This window comes from Diabrotica undecimpunctata, chromosome 3, assembly GCF_040954645.1.
Source record: "Diabrotica undecimpunctata isolate CICGRU chromosome 3, icDiaUnde3, whole genome shotgun sequence".
In the NCBI taxonomy this organism is placed as follows: Eukaryota; Metazoa; Arthropoda; class Insecta; order Coleoptera; family Chrysomelidae; genus Diabrotica; species Diabrotica undecimpunctata.
In genome coordinates this window covers 149,328,131-149,346,330 of record NC_092805.1, presented here as the reverse complement: position 1 = coordinate 149,346,330, position 18,200 = coordinate 149,328,131, and the positions used below count along the sequence as shown (strand labels likewise).

Below are 18,200 nucleotides of genomic sequence, written 5' to 3'. Positions count from 1 at the left end.
AGGCAACAACCGTCATTCAGACTCATTGTAATCTCTAATGGTAGTATGTAGTCATACGTGTAAAAACATTGCCGGCAAGCATAAATACCCCACCATTAAATATTTATTTCTTGTCCGGTCATAAGCTGAGCGGCGTGCTCAGTACGCGAACAACCGTGCAAAGAATTTGTTGTGTTTGAGTCGTGCTGTTTTAACGTTACCGCGGAGATATAATTGTATTACTTGCGATTTTTATTATGGATTCAGCTAGAGAGAGACAACTTTTGGCGTGGTTAGATGAAATTAAAGCAGAGGAGAATGAAAATAAACCTGGTTTACAAGATAAAGAAGACAGTGATATCGACCAGTGTGAATTTTTAGGCCATAATACAGACTCCGAATTGTCAGCAGATTCTGATGACAATGATGTGGCTTCTGTTTGTCGTAAAGGTAATCCAGTTTATCTTGGAAAAGATGGTATAACAAAATGGGCTGTTCATTCACAGCGAAAAACCAGTCGCACACGTAGGCACAACATAGTTACTCGTCTACCAGGTGTAAAACAAATAGCGAAAATATGTTAACACCAATTGAATGCTGGAAATTGTTTTTCTCTGGCGTAATGATCAACGAAATTGTGCAACATACCAATACGTATTTAGTAAAAATGCGCAACCAGTTTTCTCGTGAAAGGGATGCAGTATGTACCAATAGTGATGAAATTAGAGCACTATTTGGCTTGTTGTACTAAGCTGGTACTTTCAAAGCTTCTCATGTAAATCTGGACGATCTTTGGGCTACAGATGGAACAGCTCCTGAATGTTTTCGGACAGTTATGTCAAAGAAGCGATTTTATATCCTCCTTCGTGCACTACGCTTTGACGATATTCACTCCAGAGCAGAACGACGAAAGCATGACAAACTTGCACCCATTAGAAAAGTTTTCGACGAGTTTTTAGAAAGGTGCATGGCTTGCTATACAGTTGGAATGTATTGCTGCGTTGACGAGATGCTTGAAGGTTTTCGGGGAAAATGTAGCTTTCCGTTAATATATACCCAGTAAGCCGGCAAAATATGGGATAAAAATGTTCGCACTTGTTGATTCGCGAACTTTTTATACAGCAAAGTTGGAAATATATGCTGGAAAGCAGCCAGAAGGCCCCTTTGAGATAGATAATAATCCTAGTAATGTGGTTAAATGTTTGATAGAACCAATTGCCCATACTGGACGCAACATTACTTGCGACAATTGGTTTACGTCCATTCCACTGGCTACTGACTTGCTACATAATTACAGGACAACTCTAGTAGGAACCCTGAGAAAGAATAAACCACAATTCCTCCTCTTTTTGTAGCTACAAAAGGAAGACAACTGAACAGCAGCATTTTTGGTTATGGTAAAGACTGTCTTACTACCATACGTTCCAAAGAAAAACAAAAATGTTCTGATGTTATCTACGTCTCATGATGATGACACAATTGATAAAGAAACGGGTGAAAACTTTAAGCCGCAGGTTATAACCTTCTACAATACGACAAAGGGAGCAGTGGATGTTGTGGACCAGATGAAATGTAATTACTCCGTTTCTCGAATAAGTTGCCGATGGCCACTTACAGTCTTTTTTTCATTGATGAATATTGCAGGAATAGTCAGGTAATTTATTATAGCAATACTAATACTAAATTAGAACGCCGTAAATATCTGAGAGAAATTAGTACAGATCTCATCAGACCCCACCTGATAAGTCGTGCATCAATAACAACATTGCCAATATTATTACGACTTCAAATAAGACGCCAAGCAGGCCTTCCTGATGAAGAAACTTCGGTAGCAAGTGCAGAAACTAAAGATAGAGCCAAATGTTTTTACTGTCCTCGAAGTAAAAATAGAAAAACCACTTCAAGGTGTGCAGATTGTTCAAAACCTATTTGTGGTGAACATATAATTACAATATGTCAAATATGTCGCAATAAATGCTACGAGAGTGAATAAAGTGTTTACATTTCTTTTATTTTATACAATTTTTTCTATATGTATTATTTCATTAATAAAAAGTACATACATTCATGTTATTTATCACTAATAAAATTTTTAAAGAACCAGCAACCGACTAAGTTTAGTTAATTATTGAATATCTTAATAAAATACAATTAATTGAGAAAAAAATGGCGACTGAGAGCAGCGCTCATAGGCGAACAATCGCGTCATTTTCTGATACGCGAACAATGACGGGTTAAATGAGAATGCTTGTTATGTAGATTTGTTTTTATTGGTATTATACCTTTCAGAAGGTATAATATTATTGATAAATATTTAAGTTTAAATGAAATTTCGTTATTTTGCTAATTATTAATACTGCTAATTTCTTTCCCAAATTTTATAACATATACTTAAATAATATCAATATTGAATATGCAGATTTTTATTATGTATTATTCTTATTTTTTATTAAAAAACAGATGGCAAAAGAAATTTATACAGTAGAAAATATTTAATGTTATAATTATAGGGGTTTATATATTATAGATAATATTTTACATAACAGTTGGTTAATATGTGAGAGGTGATTTAAGTCGAGAAAATACATTTATCTAACGTATTCGGATCTCCAGTACAGTTACGGCAACATTTACTTTAAGTAGGAAGTGCTTGTCAATAGTATATGTCAGCTTTCATTACTTAAACATTAGTGAAATGTCCATACATGATATAATCAGACACAAGCTAGAAATAGAACTACTACAATAGGAATATATAAGACACATAATAGAATAATAGATGCAAGTAGTGATTCGAAACAAACATTTATTATTTATATTCAAACACACAAATAAAATACGATTTAAATTGTTTTAATAGGAAATTTTGGCATATAATCGATTTTATTGAAACCTATATAGATTACAGATTTAATTAGTTTTGTTTCTGTTGTACCATCTATTTTACGAATTTTAAATTCTCCAGCAACTTTCCTACCATTTAAGGCTATTTGTGTTCTTGAAATACACTTCTCAACAATTGAAGTGGATATTATGAAAATGTGTATTTTATTTTTTGTTCATAAGGTCAAATAGAAAAATGGAGTGATATAAATAAAGATTTATTTTTACTTCGTATTTTCATACAGATGAACCGAAAGAAAAAAATTTTTTAAGAAAAAATAAATAGAAAATAAACAAAAATTGTAAAATTAACAACCTAAAATTTCTATTCCTGCTCAATTTCTAATATCCCGAAAAGAAAAATTAATAGTGTGTGGGTCCACCTCTGTGTCGCCTTAGTGCTCTAACTCTATTTAAAAGACCTCTTATTAAATTATTGATGAACTGCTGCGGTATACGTTCCCAAATCGCGCTTAATGTATTGGCCAACTGATCTAAGGTATGGGGCGGTTGAACGAGCCTGTTTTGTTGCCTAGGAATTTCAGCCCAAACATGTTCAATGCAATTTATATCAGGTGAACATGGTGACCACTCCATTCTTGTAATGCCATGAGCGTCTATACACTCGTTGACAATTCTCGCACGGTGAGGGCGAGCATTATCATCAATCAGAACAAATTGTTCGCCTATTGCACCAAAAAATGGAACAACTATTGGTACTATGACTCTGTCTCGATATCGTGTAGTAGTCATTGTTTCATTAATTAAGACGACTAAGTCCGTGCGACAGTCAAAACATATGCCTCCCCACACGCAAACGGATCCACCTACAAATAGAGTTGTTGGGACTCTCAGATTTTTATTGGAACGCTGTCCTCTTTCCCTCCACAGCAATATTTGGCCATAATTCGTATACAAACGAAATCTGGACCCGTCAGTAAAGAGACAATTTCTCCAATTTTCGAAATTAAACTGAAAGTGTTCCATCGCCCAGCGATATCTGCATGCACACTGCTCCCTAGTTAGTCGTGGATGGATAGCGCGCCGTCTAGCCCTTAAATTGGATGCATGTAACCGTCTTCTGACAGTTTGGCTGAAAATCGCTCGTCCAGTAGCACGCCTAAAGATACTGTTAATTCTGGAAGCCGTGAATGTTGGGTTTCTTCTTGCCGTCAGAACTACAAAACGGTCTTGCCGACGAGTTGTAGATCGTTCTCTTCCTCCTCCATGCCTGTATGTTGCAGATCCAGGTGCTACATACCGATTCCATGCACGTCTTATCACACTTTGTTGAGTTATGCCTTGTTGGATCCAACGAACTAATTGCTCGAGCTGCACTTGTTCTAAACTTCTTTGCGGCATATTGTTTTATGATAAATAGATTTCTTGACAACTGGTAAAGCCAATACAAGCACTTTTATACGAATGAAATATTCATGTTTGAAACAACATGTCTCTCTTTGTACGTGATAAGGGCCGATAAGAATAGGAAGAAAAAAACCACATGCAAAAAATATTGGCAATAAAGATGGCATATAGAGTATGGTACAGGCAATTATTTTAAAAATAGTTTTATATGTTAATTTTAGGAATTTTAAAATTATCCACTTCAATTGTTGAGTAGTGTATTTGACCACTATACTACTCGCGAAGTTGATCGAGACTTCGCTTCGCCTCGTTCTACTTCCGTTCTATGTCGGTTTTTCGCGCCCGAGACCCGGCAGAAGGACCTGAAGTTCGAATACTAAGTGGCACACTACATTACTCAACTTCACGAGTATGTAGAGAGTCACCTCGCCTCGATTAACTTCAGATACATTTTGTGTAATCGTACTGTTTCTTTATTATAACAGTAGCAGTCAATTACTGCTTTTTACGGTTTGATTGTTTATTTTTCACAATTTTCTACATACAGGAGAGTTATAACAGCAACTTATCATATGCCAACTGTTTTTTTTTCTAGGGTTAAATCGACTGATCCTTATTAAAAAAGCTCCATCCCTTGCTTTCTCTTTCTTCCACGTTTCCTTTTCCGTTTACTTATATCATTGTAGCGTCTTTTTTTGCTTCATAATCTGGATTACACTTCCTAAATCACGTAAGTTGTAGATTTTAGATATCTAAGTAATCGATAGATTTTGTAAACTTTCCACGATGCGATCTGTATTCAGGCTCTAAAGAGATTTGTTTTGGATAATTATGGTATTGGCAAAAAACTGCAATGCAGTTGCCGACAATATGTTCGGTTTTATAACCAGAATAGTTTTCTCTGCACGTTCTCCCAGTCTCTCGCTACGTTGCTTATTTTACAAAGATAATTTTAGATCGACCAATGTCCAGCAAGAACATTTTGATTTCTGTGAGTTCTGCCTTCTCAAGTTCCAAGAGTATTTTTCCGTAGCGAGCGGTAAACGAAGACAAAAAATGGTAATCACGAGAAAAATATCTAAGATGTTGGATACATGAGACCCTAGGCTTGGAATAAGAAGTAAAATGTAGAATAAAACAGGCTAGAAACGCTTTTCTAAAAATTAAACAATTTTTCACCAACCGCCAATTTGATCTAACTCTACGATATCGCATAATAAAATGCAATATATAAAGGTCCTGCTACATAGCATGGAACCTGGACGCTGATAATTAGCTCGTTAGAATGCCTGGATAACTTTGAGATGTGGATAGTCCGCCGCATTAAAAAAATTCCAGCGACTGTCCATTTTAGAAATAAAAAAGTTTTAAGACGTATGAATAGAGATCGTAAACTAGTAAAACTTATTAAAAAACGAATAACATCTTATCTTGAACATATATTCAGACACTAGAGATGTAACGAATTTTATTTACCAATAAAAGAAAAAATAAAAGAAAAGCGTGATCCTGGCAGAAGACAAATGACCTGGCTTCGTTACATCAAGGTTTGGACAGGATTAGAACTCCAAACCCTAATAAGAAAAGCACGGAATGAGATGAATTTGCAGAAGTTATCCCCAACCACCACTGGAAAGGCACTTAAATCATCCGTCCCTATCCACCGCCTTTCTCCGCCAAGCTCGTATTCCCATATTTCTCATGTCTTCATCGATGCTATCAAGGAATATTGTTCTGGCTCTTCCACTTCTTCTCTGACCAATGGGTCTATCAAGGAGCTTTTTTCTAGCTGGGTTATTTTGTTCTATCCGCATTACATGTCCTATCCACCTCAGACGTCCTATCTTAATATTATGTCTCATTAGGTATCAGGTTCCTGGTATATTCTGTAAAGGAGAGGGCACTTAAAGGAGAAGAAAAGCGGAAGGTTGCCTATTTAGAAGGATTTGCACCTTCTTTAGCGGGACTATCAAAAATCTCATTACCAACAATTCCTTTATGCAATGGCATCCATAGAAAAGTTACTTTTTTGCGTCCTGCCAAGTACTTAAGGGATTGCTTGTAGTTCCAAGCTGCTATCGACTCATAAGTTGTAGACTTCAGAGCATTCTCTGCCGCTGAATTGTCTAAGCCAATATTGGCGTTTTTTTCACTCTTGATTACAAAAATTAACTGCTACTAGTTAAGCCTTTTCAAAAATTGGCATTTGGTTTATAATCAAAATTTAGAATTCCGACATATTTCATTTTTTGTGGAAATGTTCGTTGTATATTGTGTTGAAATTAAAAATCGAAATATTTAAAGTGAGCCGATATATCGCCAGTTAAAGATAAAATGTCAATATAAGTCTAAAATTAAAATTTTGAAAAGTACCAGTTTTCCAAGCGCTATTTACAGTTTGGTGTGAGAAGCAGTATCCCCTATTCCTACCCTGTTTTGTATTATTCGCCCATTATTAAAAACCATTTTTTGTGAATGTAGCTTTGTCGCAAAACAAAATGTATATTTTGATTTTTCTGGTTTTGTAACCTTCTAGCGACTTATTCACGAGTAGAAAAATCTCCTTGTAGCATTACCTTTGTAAAATAAAAAGGATATCAATTTTCGTTGTTTCAATAAGATATTTTCTACGGAAGATTTTGAAATTGTGGAACAAATGACAGATAGTCTTCGAACGCTAATTTCTGTATTTTCCTCAACTTCCACTAAAATATCATCTTCATGTGCTGTTGTTACATCATTATGTCGCCTTGTAGAATTATTTTTTGGGATCACTGAACCTGTTTTTTTAATCATTGATGAATAGCCGTAAATGTTGAGTAAGTGGGATGCTCACGATTGGGAAATTTTTCAACGTATCTAAGTTACTGCTCAAGCGTTACACCTAATTTCGCAATAAACTAAATGCCAATCAGTGTATTCCTCATTAGTAAAAACTATTTTTGTTGAATTGAAATTACTGTGCTTAAATGCCACAAAGTAAAAACTAAAAGAGAAACTTCATGAACTGATAAGAATTTGACAATAACAAATGTAGGTTATACTTCTGTTGACAGTTCAAAGCCAAAAAATGCAAAAAATTATTAATTTAAATGTTATGTTAAATTTTCTTAAAATCCTCTAAGGAATCTCCGGTTGTTGTTTGTCAGGAGAGTTTCTGGACACCCTGTATAATAGCTAATACCACTATCGAAAAAATATAGCATACCTGAAAAGCTGAGAGATAACTAGAATTTTTAAACCAGGCGGAATGGAAGTATAGTCCATATGGAGCTCTATTGCTTAAATAATGCCTTTTAAAGTTGTGCATTAGCAGTTCGTAAACTTCATTTCCAGTCATAGTTGATGGACATGAGTCTACCATAGCACAAGTAAATTCTCCTGCTTCTAATTGGTTCATAGGAAGCTCCCATATATTATGGTACGATCTCGAAGGACAAAGTTGTTTAGAACCTGAAATGAAGAAATTCAAAACAAACAAAATCAGTACATGAATACTAATAATTGGACATCAAATGTTTATGGATTAGTGTACAAACGGTAGCATTAGTATACTGATGGTTTCAGGTTCTGTCAGTAAATGCATATTTTACAATTATTGTCAAACTGCCTCGCTTATTTTATTAGGTACCAATTGGTTTAAAGGCCTATTTAAATAATAATATATTTGAAATTTATATATTTGATAAGAATATTAGGATCGGTAACAATATCGACTATACCCTAAGATCTCACATATAAATAGTCTACATTCAACGAGATGTATGCCAGGAATATGTTCTATTACTCCTACTGTTGAATGATGTAGGTAACACTGTTAATGAGAAATGCCTTAATTATGTAATATACTCAGACGATAGAGTTGTGTTTTGGTTGTTGTTGTTGGGCAGAGAAACGAAACTATCAAATGAAAATAAAATATTAATCTAGAAATCCATCCTGAAACCTATTTGGACTTCTTTCTTTCTTTCTTTCTTTTCCCCTTCCTTTTGCCCTATTAGGGTGTCGGATTTGGGCTAGCTATTTTAATTTCCATTTACCCACCTCTTCCATTCTTTTCTGTTTTCTGCCATTATTTTCAATTCGTCGAGTGATTTTTTTTTTGAGTTTTCCCGCCTCTACTACTTGCTGTATCCATTTTGTTCTTGGTCTGCCTCTTTTTCTTTTTCCGATGTTTTTTGTTTCATAAACTTTTCTTGTTATTCTATTGGGTTGCATCCTCATCAGATGCCCATACTAGTTCATTTGTCTCTTTGATATATTGTTCATTATCGGTTCCTGGTTGGCCATTCTCCTAATAGTCTCGTTGCTTAATCTATCCCATTTTGTCTTTCCAACTATCCTTCTTAGATGTCTCATCTCCATTGCGTTTTTCCCGCTCTTATGTTTTTCCAGAATTGTCCGGTTTTCACTTGCATACAGCACAGTCGGTATCACTGTTGTGTTATATATTTTTATTCTTGTTTCTCGTGCAAGTTCTCTTTTTCCCATTATTGAGGCTAACGCATAATATAACTTGTTTGATTTCTTTGCTCTATTTGTTATTTCCCAGTCTATTTTTCCGTCATTAGTTATTATACTTCCCAGGTATTCGTAAGTTGTTACTATTTCCAATTCTGAGTTTTTAGATTTTATCTTTATTTGATTATCTTCCTTATCTCCTTTGCCGCTGATTATCATTATCTTACTTTTTTCCTCGTTTATCTCCATTTTAAGTTCTTCTATTTGTTCTACCCATATATCCATTAGTTTCTGCATTTTATTCTCGGAATCTGCTATTAGTACTATGTCGTCTGCATACATTAAGGACATATTTATTGTTACCGGTTGTAATCTGCGGTAATCTATTATTGTCTGTAGTTGATTGGTTCTGACTTTAGTGTTTCTTATCAATTCGTTCATTACTATTATGAATAGCAAAGGGCTGAGATTATCTCCTTGTCTAATACCTCTCTTCCAATTAAATGCTTCCGATCTTTCCCCTGTTGTTTGTACCCTTCCTTTTACTTCTTTGTAAGTACTTTCTATAATTTTTATCAAAGCATTGGGTACGTTTATTTTCCTCAAGCAATTTCCCTATAATATATCTTTCTATCGTGTCAAATGCTGCTTTTAGGTCTATGAATGCTAATACTAGTTTTTCCCCCGTATCTATGCTTCTTTATATTAGGTTTCTAATGATATATGTTGTCATTTGTCTGTCTTCCCGGTCTAAATGCCGTTTGTTCTTCTCCAAATACCATTTCTACTTCTTGTCTCAGTCTCTTATCTATTATATTCGTATATATTTTAAAGCATACCGATGACAGACATATTGCTCTATAGTTGTCGCAGTTTACATGTTCTCCTTTTTTGTATATTGGCACGATGATATTGTTCTGCCAGTCTTTAGGGATTGTTTGCTTTTCCCACGCCTCTTTATATATTTTCCATAGCCAGTTTATTCCTTCTTCTCCCATATATTTTACCATTTCCGGTTCAATTTCATCATCTCCACCTGCCTTGGATAATTTTATATTTGATAATCCTTCTATTACTTCTTCTCTACTTATTTGCTCTGGCTCTGTGTTTTCTTCGCCTTCATTGATTATATTGTCTTCCTTTATCACTTCAGTATTAAATTTTTTCTCATAATATTCTTTCCATACCCTAGCTACTTGTTCTGGGCTTATTTGTATTTGGTTTGAAGTATCTCTTACTGCGTTTATTTCCTTTCGTTTTCCTTGCCTTATGTGTCATATTGTCGTCCAAAAGTTTCTATTATTTTTTATATATTCTTCCTGAAGTTCTTCTCCAAATTCTTTCCATGTTTTTGCTTTTGCTTGTGTGACTGTCTTTTCTACCAATCGTCTCTGCCTATAGTATTTTTCTTTATCTTCTTCTAGTCCCGTTTCGATGTATTTTTTCCATGCTATTTTTTCCTTTTTTATTTCTGTCTTCACTTCTTTATTCCACCATCTTGTCCTTTTCAACTGTTTATTATATTTTTTGATTCCACACACTTCAGTTGCTGTTGTCTTTAATACTTCACTGTATGTATTCCATCTTTCTTCCATTGTCCATATTTCTTTTTGGCACTCTATTTGTCTCAGTCTTTTGTTAGTTTCCTCCGTGTAAAATTCTCGCACACTTTCTATCTTTAGTTTGTTTACATTTACTTTCTTGTACTCTTTTCTTTCCACTTCCTCCATTTTTTCATCCTCCAGTTTTGCAGTGACCATCCTGTGTTGTGTAGACAGTTCCGGTTCCTTTTCCGTTAAGATGTTCTTTATATTTTGTTCTAGGTTTCTCGTATAGACTATATAGTCGATTAAGCTTTTCGCATTTCTCTCTTCAGCCACAAATGTATATTTGTCGTTAATGGTTTGTTCACTGAATGTGTTTCCTATTATCAGGTCATTGGTTTGGCAGAATTCTAGTATTTTAATTTCATTTCTGTTTAATGTTTCTTCCTCATATTGTCAAATGCATCCTAATCCGCTGTTAATGTCCTTACCTACTCTTGAATTCCAATCGCCTAAGATTATTATTTTTTCTCTTGTCTCTCTTAATGTGTCTAATGCTTTTTGGAGTTCGTTGTAGAATTCTATCATCATCTCTTCTTCATTACCTTCTGTTGGTCCGTATATTTGTATTATTCCTATCTTGTCTTTTAGTTTTATTTGGGCTGTGATTATTCTAGATGTTACTGCTTCGTAGTTTGTTATTCTTGATTCTATTCTTTTATTCACTATTATACCGACTCCTTCTTTTGCTCTGTGATCCTGTGGTACTCTGGAATAATATAGACTATATTTCTCATTGATATTGATGTGTCCTTTCCCTATCTTTTTTGTCTCGCTTATTCCCATTATTTGTACCTTCATTTTTTCCATTTCTTCCGTAGCTTCTATTTCCTTGCCGGTCAGAGATGTCACATTCCATGTCGCTATTCCTATATGATTTGTCTTGTTAAGATGTATTTCCTTATTACTATATTCTTCTTCTCCATTATTGGTGTTAACGTTGATTTCATGCTCCCTGGTTTTTGTATTAACATTATATCCGTTTGGACGGATTTTGACTATTTGGACTTATGGACTAGAATTATACGGAACCGCCGCACATTCCAATAACATAAAATCTTCGAAACGTAAGAAATAACATATTTTTAATTACCATTGTGGTAAGTTGTCATTAAATACAGTAAATAATTTAGAAATGCCATAAGAAAATAATTTTAGAACCATAAATAGAGTAGAGTTTTACAAAAGCTAAAACCGCATTTAATAAAAAAGGCTATAGAATTTATGACACGATAAGCAAGTTAATATTAAGTCTTCATATTAAGTCTACAAGAAAACTAACTTCTTGTAGTTGGCTGTATACCATCACAAATTTATAATTAAAAAATTCCTTTATAAAAGGTATATTAATATAAAAACCCTATCGGGCTACATCACACAACATTTTCGGAATAACTATTCCATCATCAGTCCTATCTGGATTTACAGATATGTGGGTAAAATCCCTTTAAATATTGTTAGATTTTACAGGATTTTATATATTTTTATAGATTTTATAGGATAATACTCGTAGATAAAGGAATTGTTTCAATAAGATTTTTTAAATTTTGTCTAATTAGCAATTTGTGAGTACTTACCTACACATCTGTGAGGTATTTTGTAGTCCATCGTATATGGCCAGAGTGGTGGATTGGAAAATGGCACTACCATTGAGCTATCATATACGAATCCAAATTCTTTCATCATTAAAAATTGTCTATTCCATCCAATTCGTAGGAAAGGTACCCTCATTCCTTTTATATCTTCCATTCTGACTTTTGAAAATCTATTTAAGATGTTTGCCTGACCCACCATTTCATCAAACCAATCTTCGATTGTCGCATTATACGTCCACCAATCTTCAGGTCCTCTATGACTAAATAAGATAAAATTAAGGGAGTGAAGAATAATTGGACATGTTAATGTATAATAAAGGACTTTTAAATTTTTATTTTCTTCTGTAAACGACATATACTAATACCCATTATTGAGCAACACTTTGTTAAGCGATATACATCTCTCACGTTGGTCCTTAAGGAATAAAAAGGGCCAACTCTCGAATTCAAGAAAATCACTAACTTTCCACTATACTTTAATTAAATTTATACACGTACATTGTTTCGGGTCTATGAGAAGTTACGTTATGTACACATCTCGAACAACAAATATACAATAATAATCCAATAATAAATCTCTTTAACGTTATATATATTCTCTCAGGTTTACCCTATCGGAATTTGAATCTACGTGATATAAGGCACGGCCAAGACATCTTATGGCAAGGCTGTGTATATAAAATAAGTGTATGTAATCCAAACATAACTGCTCGTGCCATGACTCACTTTTGACAACACATATGATTATTATATTCTATATGACATTACAATGTAAGGGTTGATAACCTTACTGTACACATCATTGCAAACCTAAAGTTTGTTTATTTTAAATTTCTCTCTTTTAACGAATGGTCCAAATCCGAAGATTCCTTAGTTTTCGAAACTAAAATTCAGATAATTGTCCAAATCTGTGCCTTGTCCAAATTTCTACAATTTAAAAAGCACACCAGATGATAAATGAAATTCTTCTCTTCTTCACGTAGCATATCCTTTCAGAATGTTGGTTATCATCATATTATTGATGATAACCATCATGATAATTTTATTCACTGCCACCCTAAATAGTATGATTGTATTAATATCATACCAATCTCGCAAGTTCTTCAACCATGAAGTCTTTCTTCGTCCTGGACTCTGATGTCCGAAGTACTCCAGCGTTCTCTTCTTGATGCTTTTTCTAATCTCAGTAGTCTTGCTGAGACGTGCTAGTATTGTCGAGTTTCGGATCTTCTCCACCCAAGAAGGGTCTTCGACTATAACCACATTTCTAAAGCCTCAAGGCGATCATTTTTATACAGACTCCAAGACTCGACACCATACAGTAAGATCGAGAACACGTAGCTGCAAAGTAGGCGGATTCACAATGACAATTTTAGGTCTCTGTTCCATAATACTTTGGACATCCTTCTAAAAGCGGCTCTGGCCTGCTCAATTCTGGATCTAATTTCACCGTGACCCTTTGCGTTACAATTTAACTGATTTTCAAGTAAAGTATTTTGGTTTTCCATATGTTCAGATCCAGATCCTGCTTGCTTACTTTTCAATAACACTCTCAAGTAATATTTTCAGATCTTTTGAGAAGATGCTAGGAGTACTGTGTCGTACTCATATCGCAAATTATTGATGACTTCAATGTTTACAATTATTCCTTTTTGTTTTTCAGAAAATGCATTTCTGAAAATTCTTTTGGAGTAAATGTTGAAAAGCAGAGACAACAAAAGAGGCATCCCTGCATACTCCTGTTTTAATATTAAAAGCCTGAGATTCCACAGAGTCTACTAAAACTAACGTTTGATTCCAATACAAATTTGCAATTATGCGAACGTCTCTGCCATCCAAGCCAATGTCTTTTAGAACTTTAAACAATATAAAGTGCTTAACACGATCAAATGATTTTTGAAAGTCAATAAAACAACAGTAGATGTACATGTCTACAGCTATATCACGACATCTTTGAGCAAATACGTTTGTCTCAAACAATGCCCCTCTCGTTCCAAACCCCTTACGAAAACCAAACTATATGTCACTTAGGTTCTATCCTAGATTCCTCGCATTTATTATAGATACCGCCATATTTCGCCTTTAGAAAATTTTGGTTATAAAAAATGGTTTAACAAACTAATGGTTCTATAATCAGCACAGGTTTTTGCTGTTGTCTTCTTAGGTAGAGGTATGAACAATGAATTGTACTAATTATTCATTAGGTAGGTGTCCGCTAGTATAAATGATATTAAAAAAACGAAGTTATAACGTCTATCTAAACATTGGTATCATTTATAAGCTTGGACCGAAACTAATCCTCTAAAACGTTGCTATCATTTCAATATTCATTCATTCATTTCATTCAACATATCAATCATTTATCTAGACAAGAACCTTGCGCGAACTGATTTCTTATAATCAAAATGTGAGTAAATAAAAATACAGAAAAGACAGTTAAGATTTGATTTCAGTATAGTGCTTTCACTATATAATTACAGTATAGTGCTTCGCTCTTTCACTTGAAAAAGACCACCAAATAGGACTGGCTTCCTGAAAGACAAATACCAGATAACAAAATATTTTACAGCACAGGTTTAAAGGCAAGATTTATTTGGATTTCCTTAAAAATATTCCGCCAATTATGTTGGCTGATGATTAATTTCAACATTATGGAGTTTCATCACACTATAGAAGAATTGTTAGACTGTTAAAATATAAGCTTTAGTAATAGGTGGATAGGAAAAAGGACCTTAGATCTGGCCTTCAACCGTCATGGAACTTCAAACTATTAATTAGCACGTATGAAGATACTTTATATAACAATTTTACGCTACAGATGTAAGCAGTAGAAAGAAATAAGAAATAAGGAAACTATTTCTGCAGAATCTACTATAGAGACTTCTCTGATCTTGAATTTTTTCTTTAATACGTTAATCGATCATAATACAAAAAGTAGTTCGAAAGTAATAAACCAATAAATAAATGGAAAAAATAGGTAAAATCTCTAGCTCGGATATTAAGGGAGTCAAAAATAATTATTTTTACCTCTCTTTGCGTTTAACCTGCATCCATTTCAAAATAAAACATCTTATATACTAAAAAAATCAGTACGCCACTTCTTTATAAGTTTAAAACATTAATACTAGCACCTACATAATTTCTATAGCATGATAATTATATTATCTTATCATAAATAAAAGTAAACAATATTTACGTGATGGAATGTATTGCTATTTCGTGTCCCTCATTCCACAATTTCTGCGTGTATTGATAGTTGTTGTACTGATGACTTATAAAGAATGTTGCTTTAATAGGACATTTGTTGGGATTCTGGTAAAACTTTGAGAAGAGGACTCTACTGTATAGGTCCCAATTATCATCGTTTACAGCGTCGTCGAAAGTCAGCACAATCATTTGGGGAATAACAGAGGGCTGAAGATTTCCTGGGATTTTGGTACCTAGGAATAATACTGGTATTATTTCTGCCCTTATTTCTAAATGTGATATAGTCTTATTTTTAATAAATAACTTAAGATTTCGAAAGCACTATTTAAAAACTTATTTTTAAAGGTAAAACTAGTGATGACATATTATTATAACAATTTATAGATTTAACCGCAACAGTTTTACACCACCAAAAATTATGCTTATTTCGATAGTTGATTTTCTCGTGAACGGATTAACGGATTTTGCTACTTTTTTTAATATGTCAGATTTCTTCTTTGGTATTTACACTGTTAGGCAAAGGTTTACCCAAACTTCTCTTTTGGGCTTATACCGGGTAAAAGAAAGACAGTGTTTTTCTTATGTTAAGTTTGAGACACCCTGTAAGGAGCACAAGGTATAAGAGAGGGTTTACATTAAGATCTTGTTGTAGTCTCATGCTTTGTGAATATTTTATTTTTTAAATTTCTCCGATATCTCTAAAAACAAAGAAAATAGACGGTTTTATTTTTAACATGTTTTTTAACTGAATCAATACTAAATTGACAATTAAAAATATCAACCGTTAACAAAACTTAAAAAGTAGAAAAAAAACATAACATAAACTAATATCGCCTGTTAATATCTACTCTACTTTTAATATTAGCTCCGATCGACGTTTAATAATTATTCGTCGTAGCGGTGAGCGGTATGCACATTGCAATATAGGGGAGAGTCCCACAGTACTGGCCAGCATACAGTACCGGCCAGTTGAAAGTTCTACAAACCTATAATAGATATAGATGGTACGGTGATGATTATCGGTATTAGTGTTAGACACTCCTATAAGTACAAGCCCAGCGCGGTGTCAACTTGTCGCGACAGGATTCTTGTCAGTGCAAAGATTTGTGTTGGGCATCATAGACGTACACTGCATATTTAAAATTCTGTTGGTGATTTTCAACATTTAAAGATCCAGTTTAAAACAAATAACTCCTGGTATGTATAGTGTACTTATATAACTATAAAAAGGTATACTTTAAATCAATATTTGTGCGTTTGTTTTTACCTGTAAACAAACTTAGTTTTTTTTTCGTTTCCTCCAGTACCGGCCACTGCATTGTCCTGCAGTACCGGCCAATAATAAAGTTCGTTTTTAAAAGATTTCTTTTACTTACAGGTACGCAAAAATGCCAAGTGATAAAAATAATGTTCATGTGAGGCAAAAAAAGGGCAGCTGGGATCCTGCGAACATGCGAAAAGCTGTGGAAAAGGTACTGAATAATGAGATGAGTGCACCCCAAGCTGCCGAACGCTATTAGATACCACGAACTACATTGAATGACAGAGTAAGTGCTATTAAAAATAATAAAGAGATATCCATTGAGCCAGTTATGGGTCGTTTTCACAATACTTTTTCACCTGAACATGAAGAAACATTGGCGACACATGTTAAAGACTTGGCCAATAGACTAATGCCTTTAAACAGGCAAGAATTTTTACGTCTTGCTTTTCAACTGGCAGAGAAGTTGAAGTTACCAGTTTAATAAAGAAAAAGAAATGGCAGGGAAAAACTATTATTAGTCTTTTATGAAAAGACATAGTGATTTATCATTGCGGAGTGCTGAATCAACGAGCTTAATGGGAGCAGTAGGATTTAACAGACCTCAGGTTGAGCGTTTCTTTGATGGTTTAGAGACTTTGATACAGAGGTTTAAATTCACTCCCTATAAAATATGAAATTGCGACGAGACTAGTGTCAGCATTGTCCAAAAACATGCCAAAGTTTTAGCTACTAAAAACCAAAAACAAGTAGGAAAACTGACTTCAGCAGAACGTGACGGTGCTTTTTGCAATGAGCGCTGGAGGTCAATTTGTTCCACCATATTTTATATTTCCACGAGTCCGAATGAATGAAAGACTAAAATGGTTAACGCCCCAAATGAGAGCGTAGGCGAAGCTCAGCCAAACGGCTGGATGAATGCCGAATTATTTTTAAAATGGATGTATCATTTTGTGCAGTATTCTAATCCTACAGCCGAGAATCCAGTTCTCCTGATTTTAGATGGACATGCGAGTCATAAGGACTTAGATGTTATTGACTTTGCCCGGAAAAATAACATCCATATGCTTAGCACCGCACCACATACGACCCATAAGCTACAGCCACTAGATCGTACGTTCATGAAGCCATTTAAATCTGCTTATAATAATGCATGTGACTTGTGGATGAGATTAAATCTCGGTATTAGAATCAGTGAATACGAGATTGCTGGCTTAGTTGCTTCAGCTTTTAATCGAGTTTCTCGAATGAAAATCGCAGTTAGTGGCTTTCGTTGCGCAGGCATACACCGCTTTGATAAAAATGTCTTTAATGATTTGGACTTTATTTGTTCTAACATAACCAACATTACAGAACAACAATAAACGTCAGAATCATTGCCTTCATCTTCCCAACTGCTAGAAGCAACACCTTCAACATCAGAACCGTTGCCTTCATCTTCCCAACTGCTAGAACCAACATCTACTACTCCTGCTCCTGATCTCGTAGCCCATATTACAAATTCTGTGCATTCCGACAACCAAACTACTCTTGCTAATGGAGAATCACAAATTGCTTTTTTGCGGCAATTAGAATCTCAAGAAGAAGCTACAATTGACCTATCCACAGACAATTTTAAAGCTGCACTTACAGAACTCTCACCGGTTCCTGATGCTTCTAAAAGAAGAGCAACTGCCCGGAGTCGTAAAGCTGAAAAAAGCGAAATTATAACTGGTTCTCCATACAAAAAAATGCTGGAAGAGAAAAAAGCAGGCAAAACAAGCGTCGAATCACTTAAACGAGGAAGAATTTACTTGTGGAAATTGACGTTAACAAAAAAAATAAGGTCCCAGGAAAATATGT

At 34.4% G+C, this 18,200-nt stretch overlaps 1 protein-coding gene across 1 annotated transcript in view; it reads right to left on the bottom strand.

Annotated features, from left to right (window-relative positions):
- The window catches only part of ChLD3 (Chitin and LDLR binding deacetylase 3), a 63,726-nt gene that overhangs the window by 23,512 nt on the left and 22,014 nt on the right, over positions 1–18,200 (bottom strand). The window contains exons 4-6 of the mRNA XM_072524915.1: positions 15,087–15,330; positions 11,873–12,150; positions 7,439–7,683 (exon numbers count right to left, since the gene is read on the bottom strand). Of these exons, the coding sequence (XP_072381016.1) occupies positions 7,439–7,683; positions 11,873–12,150; positions 15,087–15,330 (767 nt within the window). The remainder of the gene's footprint in view (positions 1–7,438; positions 7,684–11,872; positions 12,151–15,086; positions 15,331–18,200) is intronic.